This window comes from Pelodiscus sinensis, chromosome 2, assembly GCF_049634645.1.
Source record: "Pelodiscus sinensis isolate JC-2024 chromosome 2, ASM4963464v1, whole genome shotgun sequence".
Taxonomy (NCBI): domain Eukaryota; kingdom Metazoa; phylum Chordata; order Testudines; family Trionychidae; genus Pelodiscus; species Pelodiscus sinensis.
Genome location: NC_134712.1, coordinates 254,930,985 through 254,950,691, shown reverse-complemented (window position 1 = coordinate 254,950,691; position 19,707 = coordinate 254,930,985). Strand labels below are relative to the sequence as shown.

The 19,707-nt window shown below is 49.4% G+C and overlaps 1 protein-coding gene across 3 annotated transcripts in view; it reads right to left on the bottom strand.

Annotated features, from left to right (window-relative positions):
* Positions 1 to 19,707, bottom strand: part of PTH1R (parathyroid hormone 1 receptor) — a 192,785-nt gene that overhangs the window by 40,019 nt on the left and 133,059 nt on the right. For all 3 annotated transcript variants that reach the window (XM_014576872.2, XM_075922977.1, XM_075922976.1), the window contains 3 exons: positions 7,643 to 7,737; positions 4,572 to 4,758; positions 1,327 to 1,480 (listed from right to left, as the gene is read on the bottom strand). In XM_014576872.2, coding sequence (XP_014432358.1) covers positions 1,327 to 1,480; positions 4,572 to 4,758; positions 7,643 to 7,737 — 436 coding nt within the window. The remainder of the gene's footprint in view (positions 1 to 1,326; positions 1,481 to 4,571; positions 4,759 to 7,642; positions 7,738 to 19,707) is intronic.

Below are 19,707 nucleotides of genomic sequence, written 5' to 3'. Positions count from 1 at the left end.
TTAAACTCTATTATAGTCCTAGCCTTCACAGCCTCCTCTGGCAAGGAGTTCCACAGATTGACTACACGCTGTGTGAAGAAGAACTGGGAGAATATATTATAGGGTCGGATTTCGGGGTCTGGAGGCCTTGCTTGTGAGAGGGAAGGGTCGGATTTTGGGGTCTGGAGGCCTTGCTCGTGAGAGGGAAGGGTCAGATTTCGGGGTCTGGAGGCCTTGCTTGTGAGAGGGGAAGGGTCGGATTTTGGGGTCTGGAGGCCTTGCTTGTGAGAGGGAAGGGTCGGATTTCGGGGTCTGGAGACCTTGCTTGTGAGAGAGAAGGGTCGGATTTCGGGGTCTGGAGGCCTTGCTTGTGAGAGGGAAGGGTCGGATTTTGGGGTCTGGAGACCTTGCTTGTGAGAGGGAAGGGTCAGATTTCGGGGTCTGGAGGCCTTGCTTGTGAGAGGGAAGGGTCAGATTTCAGGGTCTGGAGACCTTGCTTGTGAGAGGGAAGTGTCGGATTTTGGGGTCTGGAGGCCTTGCTTGTGAGAGGGAAGGGTCGGATTTTGGGGTCTGGAGGCCTTGCTTGTGAGAGGGAAGGGTCAGATTTCGGGGTCTGGAGGCCTTGCTTGTGAGAGGGAAGGGTCGGATTTCGGGGTCTGGAGGCCTTGCTTGTGAGAGGGAATGGTCGGATTTTGGGGTCTGGAGGCCTTGCTTGTGAGAGGGAAGGGTCGGATTTCGGGGTCTGGAGGCCTTGCTTGTGAGAGGGAAGGGTCGGATTTTGGGGTCTGGAGGCCTTGCTTGTGAGAGGGAAGGGTCGGATTTTGGGGTCTGGAGGCCTTGCTTGTGAGAGGGAAGGGTCAGATTTGGGGTCTGGAGGCCTTGCTTGTGAGAGGGAAGGGTCGGATTTCGGAGTCTGGAGGCCTTGCTTGTGAGAGGGTTGGGTCGGATTTTGGGGACCCATGTAGGGGGAGTACAACCTTTTATGCTGCCAATCCCAGGTTAGGATGGTTCCTCGTGCTTTGCTACACAACGGGGATTCAAGGGATGGGACGTCGGGGGGGATTGGTGGATCAGCTACTATATCCATCCACCTGCCCTCACAATTCACTATATCAATCCACCTGCAGCTCCATGGCTGTTTTGTGTCCTGATGAAGCTTCCTAAGTATGGCGGGAGATGGTTTGCGGACAAGGACAGATGATAAAGGTCTTCCAGGGCGATGCCTCAAGCAACACCACCCAGCCCATGAACTTTGTCTTCATCCCTTCTTTGGCCTGCTCAAAAACCCACACGGTCCCCGCCCCCCAACCGTCGCTTTAGAAAGCCCCAGGCACAGCGGCGACTCACCCCAGCCAAAGAGCGTGAAGCCCCAAAGGTACTTCTTCTCGGAGAAGAAGGCCATGAAGATGAGGCTATGGAGATAGAGCCCTTCCACCAGGATCCAGTAGTAATTGGTCGCCAGGAAGTAGAGGAAGAAGGTGACAGCTACCTTACAGCCCACCTGCCATGACCACAGAGGGAGAAAGGGAGGTTAAAAACGTGGTGTGAACCCGAAGCCGGCATAGTCACAGGCTCGCGAGAGCTCAAAAACCAGCTGGAGAAGAAAACGGCAGCTGTGCAAGTTAGCCAACTTCGTTCTAGGGAGGGCAGCAGCTTGGGCCCTTACGGGAACCGAGGGTTCTCGACCCATAACCTCCCTTTTTGCCTCAGTTTCTCCTCCCATCCCTCATCAGGGTAGCCCGGAAGCGCGTCAGGGCACGTTGAGACTCTTCTCATAAAAGCCATGAGAAAGAGGAACATCGCGTAGAGCTTGATCCTCAGTTGGTGGAACTCCATGAACCTGAGGGGAGCGATGTTCATTTCCACCAGCTGAAGAGATGGCCCGTAAGGTTTGCTGTAGGACGGAAGTCAGCTCATGCCATCAGGCATAAGATGGAATCGCTCCGGAAGAGCCAAGGGGTATGTGACACGGAGGGGTATAGTCCTGTTGGGTTGTCCTAAGCAGTTGCATCTGGCCCCACTGGAGTGACTATGGATTTGTCTTAGTGTCATGGCAGACTCTGACTTGGGGCTCGGCTCCTGACTGTTCAGGAGAACATGGGTGAGAAGAGAAGCCGGTGCCCGCACATTGGGCTGCAACACACTTGCTAGAGGACAGAGGTCCTGAGATGTGCACTGCAGTATTTACCGTTCACCTCTGCAGTTCATTACATAGAAACCATCTCCTCCCAGTTATCCAGTGCACAAAATTGCTCCACGAATGCAGCAAAGGAGATGGATTCTTTGCAAACGTGGCATGTTTTTCTTTGCGCCGATTGAAGCGTGTGGAACCCACACGTCTGCTGGGTGGGGTGGACTGTCTCACTAGTGGCACGGAGACCACTTACAAAGACATGTCGCCCTAGGAAGAACCCAATTTGCCATTTCAGGCCTTAAGCTAGTATTAATTGGCACAGCTTCCACGGAAAGAAGATCTATTTCAGGGTACGTCTAGACTGGCGTGTTTTCCGGAATACCTCCGGTAGCCCAGAAAAACTCCCCGTGTCCAGAGAATGTGTTTGCTCTTCTGCTTTTTTTGGCGGAAGAGCAAACACGCTCTTTCGGGGAGCCCCGTATACCTCATTCTACGAGGAATAAGGGCTCCTCCGAAAAAGGACGCTTTTCCACCATTTGGCCCTGTCTAGACGGGACCAAATGGCGGAAAAGCCTCTTCCGGAAATGCGATCAGAAAAAACTGCGCCAATTTGCGTAGCTTTTTCCAACAAAGGACTGTAGTCTTGATCTAGCCTCAGATAACCAAACCTCCAGGACAGGGACAATTCCTTAGCACAGCAGTGGGAAAATATCAGCTGGATCCGGTTCACCAGGGTTAGCTCCTGGTGGTCCACTGCCACTGTATTTGCCTGCACTTCCGTTGCTACGGTGATTGCAGCTCCCATTGGCCGCGGATCACTGTTCCTGGCCAATAGGAGCTACGATCTCCCATATCCATGGAGACGCAGGTCAATATAGCAGTAGCGGCCTACCTGGCAAACTGCCGCCATCTTATTGCCCGCCCCGCCTTAGCACATTGTGGAGTTTGCCAAGAACACATAAATAACAAACAGGAATAAGCCACAAAGGGAATAGCCAATTCCGATGAAAATCAACATGTAGAGGTGACATTGGAATCTATTTTTCTAATAGTGACCGGTCCCTCTCCTGGCCTTTGTCAAGAGTCAATCGCCCACACAGCCAGGGGTGCGCTGTTGTAACGGGAAGAGGAAACGTAACACAAGTGGCAATGAAATGATCCGTTTAATGATCTAAAAATTTTCATCCTCGCTCGGGGCTGGGGAGCTGGATCACAGACTGGAAGGCCTTTTCAGACACAAAATCTCAAGTCTCTTGCATTAGGCCGGAGCGTCAGATGGCCTAGAAACAGTTGCGGAGAGAGGGCTGTTGTGGTTTGTACGGAGAGGAGTTGCCGAGTTGAAAATCATTTAACGAGGCACTGTGGTGGGAGAGCGACACGCCGGGAAGCCGACGTGCTGACATGTCTGGTGGAATGGAGGCATGGAAATCGTTCAAGAAGGGCGTGTCTCCGCAGCCAGGAAGGGTATGTGTACGCAGCCCGTGGCACTGAGTCTCTGAAGCTGGGACGGCAGACTTGGGTCTGCACGGCCAGGCTAAAATAGCTGCCCACTTTTGGATTGGGGATCGGGCTGAAATGTGGCCACTGAAATCCACCCCGTCTTGAGGCGCCAGACCTCCAAGTACCAGCGACATCTCTACGGCTCAGTAGCATGAGCCCCGCAAGTCCACATCTGTCAATCTAGACTGGCAGACTCACTTCTGTGGGCTGTGTAAACATACCCAACGGGGCCCTGAGCTTGCTATAAAGAGGAGGTGCCTGTCTTTCCACATAATGGTGCTGGGAACGGCCCCAAATCCTAGCGCTGGTGTCATAAGAACATAAAAACAGCCAGACTGGGTCAGATCAAAGGTCCATCTAGCCCAGTATCATATCTGCTGACAGTGGCCAATGCCAAGTGCCCCAGAGGGAGCGAACCAAACGGAATCATCACATGATCCCTCTCCTGTCACCCGTTTCCAGCTCCTGACAAACAGAAGCTAGGAATGCCATTCCTACCCATCCTGGCTAATAAGAATAGATGGACCTATCTTCCATGAATTTATCTAGTTCTTTTTTGAAGCCTGTTGAAGTCCTGGCCTTCACAACATCATGTGGCAAGGAGTTCCACAGGTTGAGTGTGCGCTGCTTGAAGGAAAACTTCCTTTTGTTTGTTTTCAACCTGCTACCTATTCATTGCATCTGGTGATCCCTCGTTCTTATGTTACATCCCCTGGGATGAGTGAAGAACTTTCATTGGTCAGACAGGTCGAAAGGTTCTCCTGGGTCAAGCCAGCTAATAGGGGGAGGGGCTGTGGAAGATGTTGTGGTTTGCTAACTGGGAAAGAGCAGTCAGATATCTTGGTTTCCCATGGAGGAGAGGCAGGAAGTGAGTCAGCCTCCAGCTCACCACCGTTCCCAGGGAGAGTCATACCCGAGGGGAGAGGTTAGAAGTAACCGGCCCTACAGCAATACTCACAAACTGGGACTTATCTGCCGGGGGGGCCTCGGTAATGGACTTCAGGTCTTCTTCAGACAGCCGCTCCATCTCCTCCAGCGCCGACCCGGAGTACAGGACCGCGTCCTTCACAAAGATGCTGACCGCTCTCAGCATGAAGGAGACAAACAGGTGCATGTGGATGTAGTTCCTTGTGCAGTGCAAACGCCTGGAAGGGGAGGGTTAAGACATAGGACCGGAAGGGTGTACAGTGGCTCATCTGTGCTACCCCAGCCACCCACCTCCTCTCTGGCAGGCCGTGTCCCTGCAGGGACCCGGCGCAGTCCCACTCCAATGCAAATTCATGCCTGGCCATCCCAGCTCTCCCGGGGACTGGCTGAAGATTGAAATAGCCACAGAAGCCACCAACCTTGCAGTCAGGTGGGATAGGGTGCCCTGGTGAGAATTAAGTATGGGGCACGGGTTAACAAGTTCCTGAGACATCACACCATGCAGAGGAGATGTCCAATTACGGTCCAAGAGCCCGTGGTCAGTTCCAGCACAAGGATGTTAATACTTAGATCCTATTTGACTACATTCCCTCTTCAGCCTCAACGAGATAGAATATTCCGCTGCCTGCAGCGTAGTGTTGCTGGGCACTGCTAGCCAGCGGCTGAGCTCCACCCCAGAGGTGGCTGCATTGCTGTGGCAGGTGGTGTGTTTGTTCCCTGAATATAGACCGTAAAGGGCTTGGAGACTTCTCAGCAGTGTAAGACGTGCTATTGTTTAGCTGAAGCAAAATGCAGGACAATGTAGCACTTTAAAGACTAACAAGATGGTTTATTAGATGATGAGCTTTCGTGGGCTATTGTTTAGCTAGCGCTGAGAGAGCTTGTGAGTTTATATCCTTTGAAATCCCCAGCTGATGACATTATAGGTTTTAAGGGGGAAAGGGGTCTGCAGAGAATTTGAAGCAAAATGCAGGACAATGTAGCACTTTAAAGACTAACAAGATGGTTTATTAGATGATGAGCTTTCGTGGGCCAGACCCACTTCCTCAGATCAAATAGTGGAAGAAAGTAGTCACAACCATATATACCAAAGGATACAATTAAAAAAATGAACAAATATGAAAAGGACAAATCACATTTCAGAACAGGAGGGGGATGCGGGGGGTGGGGGAAGGAAGGAAGGTAAGTGTCTGTGAATTGATGATATTAGAGGTAGGGAGAGTGGGATGTTTGTGAGTTAATGGTATTAGAGGTGATAATTGGGGAAACTGTCTTGGTAATGGGTGAGATAGTTCAAATGTTTGTTAAGTCCTTGTTGGCAAGTGTCGAATTTTAACATGAATGACAGTTCAGAGGATTCCCTTTCAAGTGCAGATGTAAAAGGTCTTTGTAGCAGAATGCAGGTGGTTAAGTCATTGAGAGAGTGTCCTTTCTGGTTAAAATGGCAAGAAACTGTTTTCTCTTTGTGATCTTGTCTGATATCTGTTTTGTGGGCATTAATCCTTTGGCGAAGTGTCTGAGATGTTTGTCCAATGTACATAGCAGACGGACATTGGACTATGTACATTTGGTTACCCGCCCCCCCCGAACTGAAGTGTCAAAAGCAATGCAATGGAGTTGTGTCAAAACGGCATCTTCCTGCAGAAAACTTGCTTTGACCAAAACATTTTGACCAGCTCCAGTAAAGAATATATTTTTAAAAACCCATATTCTGGCTCCCTGTAGCAAGTCAGCCTAACTCTGGGTGACGAGAGAGGACACTTCTCCTAAGCGAGTGGAAGCTGTTTTTTTTTTCCTGTCACTTCTCTGAGCACAACTACTCTCTATCAATGATCCGCGGAAGGAGAGAGCGCCAGACCGGTGCATCATCAAAATTTCCTTTCATGGGGCCAAATTTACAGCATTCAATCTTCTAACAAGAAGGTTGGGCCACAAGATATCTGATGAGGTTCAACAAGGACAAGTGCAGAGTCCTGCATGAGGGATGGAAGAATCCCCAAGCATTGGTACAGGCTGGGGACCAACTGGCTAAGTAGCAGTTCTGCAGAAAAGGCCCTGGGGATTACAGTGGATGAGAAGCTGGATAGGAGTCAACAGGGCGCCCTTGTAGCCAAGAAGGCTAACGGCATACTAGGGTGCATTAGGAGGAGCATTGCCAGCAGATCTAGGGAAGTGATTATTCCCCTTTAATCGGCTCTGATGAGGCCACATCTGGAGTATTGTGTCCAGTTCTGGGCCTCCCACTACAAAAAGGATGCGGACGCATTGGAGAGGGTCCAGCGGAGGCAACCAAAATGATGAGGGGGCTGGAGCACACGACCTACGAGGAGAGGCTGAGGGAGTTGGGTCTATTTAGTCTGCTGAAGAGAAGAGTGAGGGGGGATTTGAGAGCAGCCTTCAACTTCCTGAAGGGAGGTTCCAAAGAGGCTGGAGAGGGGCTGTTCTCAGTAGTGACAGATGGCAGAACAAGGAGCAATGGTCTCAAGTTTTGGTGGGAGAGGTCCAGGTTGGATATTAGGAAAAACTATTTCACTAGGAGAGTGGTGAAGCACTGCGATGGGTTCCCTAGGGAAGTAGTGGAGTCTCCATCCCTAGAGGTGTTTAATTCCCGGCTTGACCAAGCCCTGGCTGGGTTCATTTAGTTGGGATTGGTCCTGCCTAGAGCAGGGGGCTGGACTTGATGACCTCCTGAGGTCTCTTCCAGCTCTATGGTTCTATGAGTCTATGAACAAGCCCCCTGGGTCTCCGATAAGAAGCTGCCCTGGCCCCGCCTCTCCCACCCCAAGCCCCGCCCCTCCTGCCTAAGGCCCTACCCCTCCCACACAAGGCCCTGCCCCTTCCAGGATCACAGTGCCAAGTCCCCACAAACACACCTTGCCCCGGGTCCCGCGGAGGCTGTCCAAGCAGTGGATCCGAATGGCACCACCCACAATCCCAACCCACAGCTACGAAAACGACCCCTGGGCCTTGCAGATGAAATGCAGCCACAAAAAGGAGGAGCTGCGAGACTGAGGAAATCCAAAGTGTCTCCCAGTCCGCCCCAGGTGGCTGGCGCAATTTAATCGCTCCCTCCCACGAAAGGCAAAAACCAGAGCCACCTACCTGAAGTACCCCAGGATAAGGACAGCAACGGTCAGGGATCCCAGCGAGATGGAGTAGCCAACCGTATAGATCAAATAGAGGCGATCAAAGACTTCCTGCAGCACAAAGCATGGGGGGGAAAACACAGCGCCAAATGAGAATGAATTCTGCGTTAGTGTCACCCCGCAGTGCTAGCAGCATAAAGAGTCAGGCGGCCGTATCTGCCGAGAACAGGAACACAAAGGTCAACAAAGCAGTCACCCGTGGGAAGCGGTATCAGGTGGTCTGGGTACATGGAGAGCAAGCAAAGGACTATGCCTATTTCCTAGTGAACTAGGGCCACCCTGAATGTGGCAGTGGCATCTGTCACGGTTTGCATGGAGGTGTGTCCTATTGGATTTACACAGCGCCTTTCACCCTCAACGATCCCAAAGCACGTTGGTCAAACCCTGACATCCGTCATGAACTCTGCTTCAAGCAAAGCTCCCACTCTTTTTATCACAATAGCGGCGTGGACGGGTTAGCCCACGGATGTGCAGCCAGCTCGGGAGTGGAGCGCACCAAGAGGCGGGGAGGAGAAATGTAACCCAGAGATGCTACCGTTCTCCCAGAGGTGCCTGACGATCGTTTAGGCTTTGATTGGCGAAGTCTCATCCGAACTGCCTCCTTGCCTGGATCGCTAGAGCTCCGCCTTGCATTAGGGGTACGAGCTAGGTACTGACGAGCTCTTTTTCACCTCTGATTTTCATGTCACAGCTTCAAAGATCCTTCTAGGTCATGGAGTCGCCCTTTAAACAGCTGGGGGCTTAGCTCCACGCTCCCAAAGAAGGAACGCGTCGGCTGGAGGTTTGAGTACCAGCTGCCGCAGCATTCAACCTGTCTACCGACACAGCAGACCATCCTTTTGTCTTCGAAGAAACCAACCAAGTCAGCATCTTTCTCCCCTCCCTGCCCCCCCCCTTTCCCCAAGTTTCAGTAACATTAGCAACATTGGGCTCAGAATGACAGCTCTGATTTCGATCCGGGGCTGGAAATGCCACACTGGAATGCTAACCTCAGGCCCTGTTACATCAGAATACCCAGCTCTGGGAACGTTTTCCTTGTGGTTTCCTCCGATGGCGTGATGGGTTTGCCAACATTCTGGTTGTATTTGAAAGCAGTGGTTACAGTAGTCAGGACAAGCAGAGGGAGCATTTGGAAAGAGGAGGGTCCACATCAGGCAAGGCCTAACCGGCTTTTCCCCCAAACGAAGGAGGGTACCCTTGCCGGGCTAACACGTGTGCGTGCACCCACCACATTGACTGGCACTCGAAAGGTGGATCATGGTGGTGAAGAATTACTACGTCAAGCAGAACAAAGTCTCCTCTGCTGCTCCATTCAGAATTTTCCCTGGGAACGCCCACGTTCTTAGCAAACAATGGCTGCATTGTAGCCCTTCAGAGTGTGCGACCGAAAGGGATTTTCAGCCTGCCCGGTAGAGGTTCCACGGCGCAGGGTTAATTTCTCTGTTTAGCCACGGGGACCTTCTTTGAAATGACGCTGAGCTAGAAGTACCAAACACTCGTGCACATGTATCTATGTAACCCACACATCTACAGGGTGGGGTGCATTGGCCCATGGTGCGGCACAGAGACTACTTACGGAGAGAAAGAATGAGTTTGGTCTACAACCTGAGCTGGGAAGCAGCTGGCTTTTAGCTCAAGCTGTAGAGATTCCGGCTCAAAAATCCCTGGTTCGGTTCTGCCTGCCAGAGTTATGTGCACGCAAAGGAAACAAAATCAAGTTCAAGTAACACAGAGGCATCATGGGATACTAGATTAAGAGGTTCACTGAGTGGCTCATTGAGCCAAACCCCTGTAGGGCAGAATACAGTCTCCTGCCAGTGGGGTGGGGTGAGCGCGGCTCCCAGGCTACCTCTACACTGCCAGTTTTTGCCACAGAAAATATGCTAATGAGGGACTCATTTGCATGAGTTGCAACCTCATTTGCATATTTTCTGCTGATCCATTTTTGTGCTAGGGGTTTTTGCGCAAAAAAAAGCAGTGTGGATGTTTTCTTTTTGCGCAAACCCCTTTTCCCACCAGATTGGTAAACCTCCTTTTTGGAGGCATAAGGATCTTGTGGAAAAAGGGTTTTTTTGTGCAAAAAGGAAATGTCCACACTGCTTGTTTTTGCGCAAAACCCCCTAGCACAAAGGATCTTGTGGATTATTTTATTTATGCTTCCCCCCCAAATCACAAGGGTTTTATGCCAAACGCAGAAAAAAGCAGATAGGGTGGGACATACACCTGTCAAAATTGTAAGGTGACAAAAGCTATCGAGGTATATACTACTACTATTCAATGTGAGGGCCTGTTTAGCTGCCTCTAGGTTCAAGCCTTCATGTTTTGAAGTGTTGCTCCTTGATCATCACAGCTACAACCTTGGCTTCCCTCCCCCCAAAATAAAAGCCAAGAGTCTCACCTAATCCCCTGACTCCGGGAGCTGGCGCTTTTAGAAAAGCCCCAGAGATTGTGATCAAAATGCAGTGGTTTGGGAAAGGCCAGCTCTCGCTGCCAGGAGATCCCAGGCCAGGGTAGAGAGGCAGTGTCTCCCATTGTGACATTCGTTCTGGCATTTATTAGGCCACGAAAGAGGTTTCACACCCGTGGTTACGTTCTTGCACCCTGGAACACTCCTGGCTTGTCTTTGCCAAGGCTACAAAATGGACTTTGCTCTCCTCCTAACAACAAAGGCCTCACCTAAGTGCTGGGTGGTGGATGGAGGAAGATCGGATGGGTTGGGGAAGCATCTTCTCCCCCTGGCCCGCCCCGGTGCCCCATTAAGCATTGCCTCGGTCATGCCGAAGTGGGGAATGAGCACGATGCTGCAGGCACGGCCGAAGCGAGCTTGCTTCAGTACATGCAGGCACGGAGAGGGGATTGGCTGCTTTCCCCAGCGCAATAGCAAAGTCCAGAGGCATTTGAGTGTGATTCAAAGAGGGCAGATCCCAGGCTCCTGGCTTTGAGGGGATGCTCCTGCCCTCTTCCCTCCCAGCAGTGCATCCAACTGTGTGTTATCCCAGAAGAGGGCGACAGCCGGGCCCCGTCACTGCTGTCGCGAGTCTGCCTGCTCCTTTGTCACTTACATGGGTGTACCTGCAGGGGTGGATATAAGGTAGGGTGAGTGGGGCGGCCGCCCCGGGCCCCGTGCTTCAAGAAGCCCCATGCATGCGCCGTGGCAAAGGGGGGCCCCATGAAATTGGGCTGCCCTGCGCCCCGCAGAATAGTCATCTGCCACTGTGTACCTGCCTGGTCTTCTTTCCAACCAGGGAGACCTAACATTGATCTGACCCTAGGACAGGGGCAAAAGGGCATCTGCGGGCCGGATCCACTCCAGGAAATGGGTTGATTCAGCCTGTAGCAGTCCTGCGGCTTCCCTCACCCCCAGGAACCTACTGGGCAAGGGAGCTGTACTATTGACTCTGTCTGCTAGGCCACAGTGCCCTGAAGAAAGGGAATTGTACTATTGACTCTGGCTGCTAGGCCACACTGCCCTGAGGAAAGGGAGCTGTGCTATTGACTCTGGCTGCTAGGCCACGCTGCTCTGAGGAAAGGGAGCGGCACTATTGACATAAAACCTTAGGACACATGTGGGGTTGAGCTCCAAGGGAGGGAAAATCCTCTTCAAGGCAGGGGATGTTCACCATGAACAGTGACCATCTGGCTAACTGAAATCATTCCGGATGGCGGGTGTTTCCCGACCACCCTCTGTGCTTTTCCCATCATGTGTGGCATGTGACTACGATTTCCGCCACTTTTTTTTTGGCATGGAGCTTTGACAGAGAAAAGTGGCAGTCTAGATGCGGATCTTTCGAAAAATAAAGCCTTTTTTGAAAGATCCTGTAAACCTCATTTCACGAGGGATAAGGGATCTTTCGAAAAAGGCTTTATTTTTTGAAAGATCAGCCTCTAAACTGCCGCTTTTCTCCGACAAAGCTCCATGCCGAAAAAAAGCGGCAGCCATTTTTATGCTAATGAAGCGTGGGATATTTAAATTCCCACTTCATTCGCAATTTTGTTGTGCCTAATCTACATCTCTCTGTTGGCAGAGAGGTGTAGTCTAGACACCAGTGTTATCTTCAAGCCGTCATTGTCAAGTCCAAGTCGAGTCTCAAGTCACTACAGTTCAAGTCTCAAGTCGAGTCTCGAGTCCCTAAAGTCACTTTCGAGTCAAGTCTCAAGTCTTAATTTAAAAAATGTCAAGTCACTTTTGTACAAGCCATCAATATCAGCATTTTTGGACATTTTTTTCACCAAGTCGATTAACAAAATTAGCAAGTCTCAAGTCGGGTCTCAAGTCACAAACAATGAACCTGAGTTGAGTCTCGAGTCATGTAGGCGACTTAAATCAGACTCGAGTTCAAGTCATGGGACTTGAGTCAACAACTCTGCTAGACACACCCGAGGTGCACAGCAGTGAGCGGAGAGGCAACTGACGTGCCAGTCACTTGATAGCCTCTTGGCCAAACCTGTCACGATCACCAGTCAGAGGCTCCAAGATCTACCAGTCGATCCCGATTGACTGGTTGGTGACTACTGTACTAGACTACTTGTTGTTTTTGATGTTCTTCCCACAGAAGGTGTTCCTGGGAGTAACCTTGTGTGCGTGAAGGGGATTGGGTGAGAAACAAGGCCCCTTTGCTTTTGGTTCCTGGGTGGAGGAGTTCCTGGCCATGTCCGGTTGTTTTTAAGGGTTGGCTTGTAGTGAGTTTCTAACTCCTTGCAAAGGGGACCCTGCCCTTTGCTAGCCTCCTTACGTCTCCGATGCGGGATCGAAAAGGAAACAAATGTCCCGATGGATTTTCTAGGGGTCCTTCTGGCAGGGTGGGTGACTTGAGTTCACTCTTATGGGCGCTCTCTGCATTTCCTGTAGGGCTGGAGCACAGATTTCCTGGAGTGGGGTTCTCCCTGCAGCATTGGGAGTCGCCCCATCTGTTTCCTGCTCGGGGTGCTGGCTCTCCCTACAGCTGACCGCTTCCTGCTCCCTCTAAGGCCTCTTCCCTACCGAATGGGACTGACACGGCCAGAGGTGGGACTAGTCTGTCGTCTTCCTCACCGGTGTGAGCTCTACACATTCCACCACAGGGCTGCACATACGGATCTGCTCTCTCCCAAGACATCTGTCCTCATCCCAAGTTGGGGACATTTGCAGGATATCTGGGGAAACGTCTGCAGCCAGCGAACAGAAGAACAGCCATACTAGTTCAGACCAACAGTCCATCTAGCCCAGTATCCTATCTGCCAATGCCAGGAGTTGCAGAGGGAATGAACAGAACAGATAATCAAGTGATCCGTCCCCTGTCATCCATTCCCAGCGTCTGCCAAACAGAGGCTAGGGACATCTTCCCTATCCATCCTGGCTAATAGGCATTGATGGACCTATCCCCTATGGTCTTTTTAGAACCCTGTGAAAGTCCTGGCCTTCACAACAACCTCTGGCAAGGAGTTCCAAAGGTTAACCATGCCTTGACTGTAAAAAAAAAGCTTCTTTTTGTTTGTTTTAAACCTGTTCCCTATTAATTTCATTTAGTCGCCCCTAATTCTTGTGTGATGGGAACAAGTAACTAACTTTTCCTTATTCACTTTCTCCACACCACTCATGATTTTATAGACCTTGCTCATATTCCCCCTTAGTCTCCTCTTTTCTAGGGTGAAATGTCCCAGAAAAGGTCCCCATGGCGGCACCCAGGTGATCAGCAGCTAAACAGCAGACATCAGTGTCCAGCCTATCAACCCAGCATCTTTCACCAGCACTCAGATTCTCCTTTAAAACCACACGGCAGCAATTGCTTCACTGGCTGGTTGTGACCTGGGACACTTCCCAGCATTGATTGCTTTGCTAATTAAAAAAAAACAGGTTCTTTGTTGCTCTCAGTGACATAATCCTGTTTATATCAGCCAGGGTGAAGAAAGGAGAGACGCCAGCCGTATCATTACCCACGGTAGCTAAAATGAGAACACAGAGAACCTAAACAAATACCTATCTATAGCGAGAGAGGCAGGGAGGTTTTTCTAACGCTTTCTAGAGTTTGGCATCCGTAAAAGTTCCCATTGGCTGTGTTTGTCCGTCTGTCTCTGTCTCTTCCCACGAGCTCAGCCGAGGATTGTTGGTTAAGTGCAGCTGTTACCGCTGACATGAAAATGCTGTTCTGCCAGCGAGGGAAAAAAAATAATAGAAAACATGCTCTTTGTAGAGATGAGGAGTCTGTCTTAGCGGAATCCATCTGCCTGACTTCTCTCCTTAGAGAGACGGTGGAAGATGGCTTTACTATTCCAGGAGCTTCAGGGGGTAGCCGAGTTAGTTCTGCAGATCCAGTGAAGACTGGAAGGTTATACAGTTAACTTGTGGAACTCCTTGCCAGAGGAGGTTGTGAAGACCAGGACTTTAACAAGGTTCATGAAAGAACTAGATACATTCATGGATGTTCGATCCATCAATGGCTATTAGCCAGGATGGGCAGGGATGGCCCTCGCCTCCATTTTGCCAGAAACTGGGAATGAGTGATGGGGAAGGATCACTTGATGGTTCCCAGTTCTGTTCACTTCCTCTGGGGCACCTGGCATTGGCCTCTGTCGACAGACAGGACACTGGGGTAGACCTTTGGTCTGACCCAGTGCGGCCATTCTCATGTTCATCTCTACCACCCCACACTGGAGCCCATATCATTCAACAGTCACAACGGGGACCACATCCTGAAAGAAATCTTTCCCTATGCCCTTCAACCAACCCCCACCCTCCCCAGATGCATCATCGGACGTGAACTCCCCACCGCCCAGCACCCACCAAATCCTGCCGGAGCAACAGATACAAGCTCTGCAGTTTGGCTCCCACTGATACAATGATCAATATCCCCTACAAGAGACCTTACGAGGTCCCCTAACCCCAGCCCCGGCCGAAGGCCCCAATAACAATCGCGTGGGTGGAACCAGACAATTGCTGCGCTCGCGAGTGAACTCGTGCGGCAAATTGATCAACGACAAAAACCACGTATCCCCGTGGGCAAACACTTTCCGCAAAGTGATCACTTCGTCTCTGTGACCCTGTAGCACGCACATAGGGTCCGTCTACACTGCATGGCTATTTCGGGATATCAGAGGTACCCCGGAATAGCTACCCTGTGTCTACACAAGCTGCTCATTATTTTGAAATATTTTTCGAAATAACAGGCACACAATTTCGCCCTCCCGGTAACCCTCGTTCCAAAAGGGTTAAGGGATGGCTCGAAATGGTGCATTATTTCAAAATGTGGCACTGTTAGATGCACCAAATTTCAAAATAAGCTATTCCGAAATAGATTTGAAATAAGATACACAATTTGCATAGCTTAAATTGCGTATCATTTTACAAGTTTAGGGTGCAGTATAGATGCACCCTTAGGCTATGTCTAGACTGCAGGCTTCTTTCGAAAGAGGCTCTTTCGAAAGCATCTTTCGAAAGAGCCTCTTTCGAAAGATCGCGTCTAGACTGCAGGCAGATCTTTCGAAAGAGCAATCCGCTTTTTCGAAAGAGAGCACCCAGCGAGTCTGGATGCTCTCTTTCGAGGAAGCCCTATTTACATTGAAGAACGCCTTCTTTCGAAAGAGGAACTTTCGAAAGAAGGCGTTCTTCCTCGTGAAACGAGGTTTACCGCCATCGAAAGAAAAGCCGCGTTCTTTCGAAATAATTTCGAAAGAACGCGGCTTGAGTCTGGACGCAGGGGAAGTTTTTTCGGGAAAAGGCTACTTTTCCCAAAAAAAACCCTGAGTCTGGACACAGCCTTAGAGACTGATCCAAAAAATTATAGAATATCATGAGCTTTCGTGGGCACAACCCACTTCTTCAGTGAGTGGAGGAAGAGGCACAGAGAGGTACAGGGACCCCAAAATTTGAAGTAGAAAAAGCGGAGAGAGGGAGAGGAGAAAGGAAAATAAACCCTGTTAATTATAGTGTCTGTGTTAAATCAAGCTAATAGAGTGAGCTGTGTCTAATCATAGAATCATAGAACTGGAAAGGACCTCGAGAGGTCATTGAGTCCAGTCCCCTGCCCTCACGGCAGGACCAAACACCATCTAGACCATCCTTGACAGGTGTCTGTCCAACCTGCTCTTAAATATCTCCAGTGATAGAGATTCCACAACCCCCCTAGGCAATTTATTCCAGTGTTTAACCACCCTGACAGGGAGAAAGTTTTTCCTAATGTCCAACCTAAACCTCGCTTGCTGCAATTTAATACTTAAAGTACTCTGCAGTCTTAAAGTATCATGCACTTACAGCCCACTCTATTAGCCTCATTGAGCATGGACACATAAGTGACAGGGTTTTTCTTTCCCCTTCCCCTTTCCTCTGTTTCTGTTTTAAATTTTGAGGTGTCTATACCCCTCTGTGCCTCTTGCTCCACTCATCTGAAGAAGTGGGTTGTGCCCACGAAAGCTCATGATACTATATACAATTTTTGTGTGAGTCTCCAGGATGCTACAGGACCACTCACTGTTTTTTAGGTTTTTTTTTTTTAAGATACAGAGGAACACAGCGACTCCTCTGAGACTTCGTATGTGAACATTCTTAGTCCTTTTCTTCAAAGGAATGCATAAATTGCAGGAAGGGAGGTTTAGGTTGGACATCAGGAAAAACTTCCTAATTGTCAGGGTCATGAGGAGTAAGGGACGTTTTGGAATAGCGCTTTATTTCGAAAAAAAGTGCTGTGTAGACAGTATCAAATTTCAAAATAAGCGATTTTGAAATGGACTCGAAATAAGCTATGCAATTTGTGTTGCTCAAATTGCATACTTATTTCAAGCTACGGGTGCAGTGTAGACACACCCTTAAGTTAGTTCTTTGGAAGAGGTGGACTTTAAAATGCTAGACATAGACGGCCATGCAATCTGGAGCTGTCTCCTTCATCTGGTCTGTGCCGAGTAACCCTGTTTTCTTCCTCATCAAACAGTCACACTATATCCTGGTCAATGTCATCTCCATGGGCTCTGGATGTGAAATCAATACGGAAAAAAAAGAGCTATACGCATAGTAGGAAGAGAGCCTGAGACAAGTCTCAGAGGGGTGGCCGTGTTAGTCTGTATCTGCAAAACCAGAGACATCCGGTGGCACTTTAGAGACTGACAGAGTCATTTGGACATAAGCTTTCACGGGCAAAGATCCACTTCATCAGATGCATGACAAGGTGGGTATTTGCCCAAGAAAGCTTGTGCCCAAATAAATCTATTAGCCTGAGATATAAGCTCTTGTATCAAAGGCCAGGTATGAGGCAGGACCTGCTCACAGAACCTGGTGAGAAAAAAAGCGGATACTTCTAAAATGCACCTTCTGAAGTGTTAGTCACAGAGCCCTTGCACAGATGCAGCCTGAAACCAAGTATACCCAAAACATCAACTAGCAAGGATGGTACAAAAACATTCCCCAGGGAGTCCAGGAACACACTGATCTTCCTGAAAAAGATACAGTCAGGATGACAGTATGTAATATAGATGTTCTAATCAAGCCGACAAGCAGGTGATGGGTAATAACTCGCCACATCCGGCGCAGTAGCATTGTCAATTCAATTTGTATCAAGGTGTAGAGATACATTTCAGAAGGAATATGGGGGAGATGGGAAGTCTTGCTGTTCACTTAGCTGTATCCATTAGATATATCCATGTATCCATTGTCACAGGCATATATGCCTTAGTAGCCTTGAAGAATCTGCCACGGGTGGCTCAGAAGCTGCTTGCTCTCACCAACAGACCGATACCGGTCCAATAAAATCGATTTCCTCACCCGCCATGTCTCTCCAGGCTCTAAGATGCGGCTTTTCTGATACATCTCTGCAGCTAAACTGCTCAGCCACTCTGTCCTGGATTCCTGCAACGTCCTTCTCCGTGTCCATGAGAAACATCCTGTCCGTCAGAATGCTGTGTAACCCATATACCTAGGCTGTGTCTACATTGGCTGCTTTTGCGCAAAAACTTGCCGCCTGTCTACACTGGCCACGAGAATTTGCGCAAGAACACTGACTTTGTAATGTACAAAATCAGCGCTTCTTGCACAAATACTTTGATGCTCCCGCTCAGGCATAAGCCCTCTTGTGCAAGTAGACATGAGCAAGAAAGCCAGTGTAGACAGGAACGTTAATTCCTTGTGCAAGAAAGCCCGATGGCTAAAATGGCCATCGGAGCTTTCTTGAGCAAGAAAGCGTCTATACTGAGCACGGATGCTTTTGCGCAAAAGCAAATCTTTTAGACGCTGTCTTGCACAAATACTTTTCACGGAAAAACTTTTCCGTGAAAAGTATTTGCGCAAAATCTTGCCAATCTAGACGCAGCCTGATGCTCTAATGTATGAAATCAGGGCTTCTTGCGCACGAACTATGATGCTCCCGCTCAGGAATAAGCCCTCTTGCGCAACTGTTCTTGCACAAGAGGCCAGTATAGACAGGCAACATGAATTTCTTGCGCAAGAAAGCCCTATGGTTAAAATGGCCATCAGAGCTTTCTTGTGCAAGAGAGCGTCTACACTGGCATAGATGCTCTTGTGCAAAAGCACATCTCTTGCACAAGTGCACATACCAGTGTAGACACTCTCTTCTGGAAGAGTTTTTGCACAAAATCATGCCAGTGTAGACGTAGCCCTAATGTAGTTACTGAGCCATGCAAGTGGTACCTAGACCACAGCAACAGTTAAGATCAAGAGACCTTGACAGCAGGGGTTGTGAGCCAGCTGGCTTTTAGATCAGACGGTAGAGGCTCCTATACTCAGCTCCAGAGATCCCAAGTTCAAATCCGTTTGGTGGCAGTTACAGCTGCAGCAGAAATTATTCCCTTAGCCCGTCGCTTTGACCATGCTGGCCCTCTCTTTGCATCCCTACTCTGCTTCCTACTCTGGAGCGTGTCAACGGCCTGTCTCCAGGCCTCTTGAGCCTGGTCTGGCCTGGAATGTAGCCCCTCCCTCAGAAGGCCACGTCTACACCGGGACTATCCCGAGATAGCTATTCCGCAACTTTTGAGCGCGCCCGTGATTGCGAAAGAGATTGCGCGGCGTGAATGGCGTCGCTTATTTTGAAGTCAGAGCACAATGTGGATGCCTCTCTCTAAACAGGGGATCATAAACAGGGATATCACTGGTATTACAGAAACCTGGTGGGATGGGACGCACGATTGGAATGTTGGTATGGAAGGGTACGGCTTGCTCAGGAAGGACAGACAGGGAAAAAAGGGAGGAGGGGTTGCCTTGTATATTAAAAATGTACACACTTGGACTGAAGTGGAGATGAACGTAGGAGATAGCTGTGTAGACAGTCTCTGGATTAAGTTAAAAGTGGTAAAAAATGAGGGTGATGTCATGCTAGGAGTCTACTACAGGCCACCTAGCCAGGTGAAAGAGGTGGATGAGGCCTTTTTTAAACAATTAACAAAACTATCCAAAGCCCAAGATTTGGTGATGATGGGGGACTTCAACTATCCAGACATATGTTGGGAAACTAACACAGCGAGGCACAGGCAATCCAATAAGTTTCTGGACTGCATTGGAGACAACTTTCTGTTTCAGAAGGTTGAAAAAGCTACCAGAGGAGAAGCTGTTCTGGATTTGATTTTAACAAATAGGGAGGAACTAGTTGAGAACTTGAAAGTGGAAGACAGTATAGGGGACAGTGATCATGAAATAATAGAGTTCATGATCTTAAGGAAAGGTAGAAGGGAGACCAGCACAATTGAGGTAATGGATTTCAGGAAGGCAGATTTTGATAAGCTCAGAGAACTTGTAGGTAAGGTCCCATGGGAAGCAAGACTGAAGGGAAAAACAACTGAGGAGAGTTGGAAGTATTTCAAAGGGACGTTGTTAAGGGCCCAAAAGCAAACAATTCCGCTGTGTAGGAAAGATAGAAAATATGGCAAAAGACCAGCTTGGCTTAACAAGGAGATCTTGCATGATCTCAAAATAAAAAAGGAGTCCTATAACAAATGGAAACTAGGACAAATAACAAAGGATGAATATAGGCAAGCAACACGGGAATGCAGGGGCAAGATTAGAAAGGCAAAGGCACAAAATGAGATCAAACTAGCTACAGGCATAAA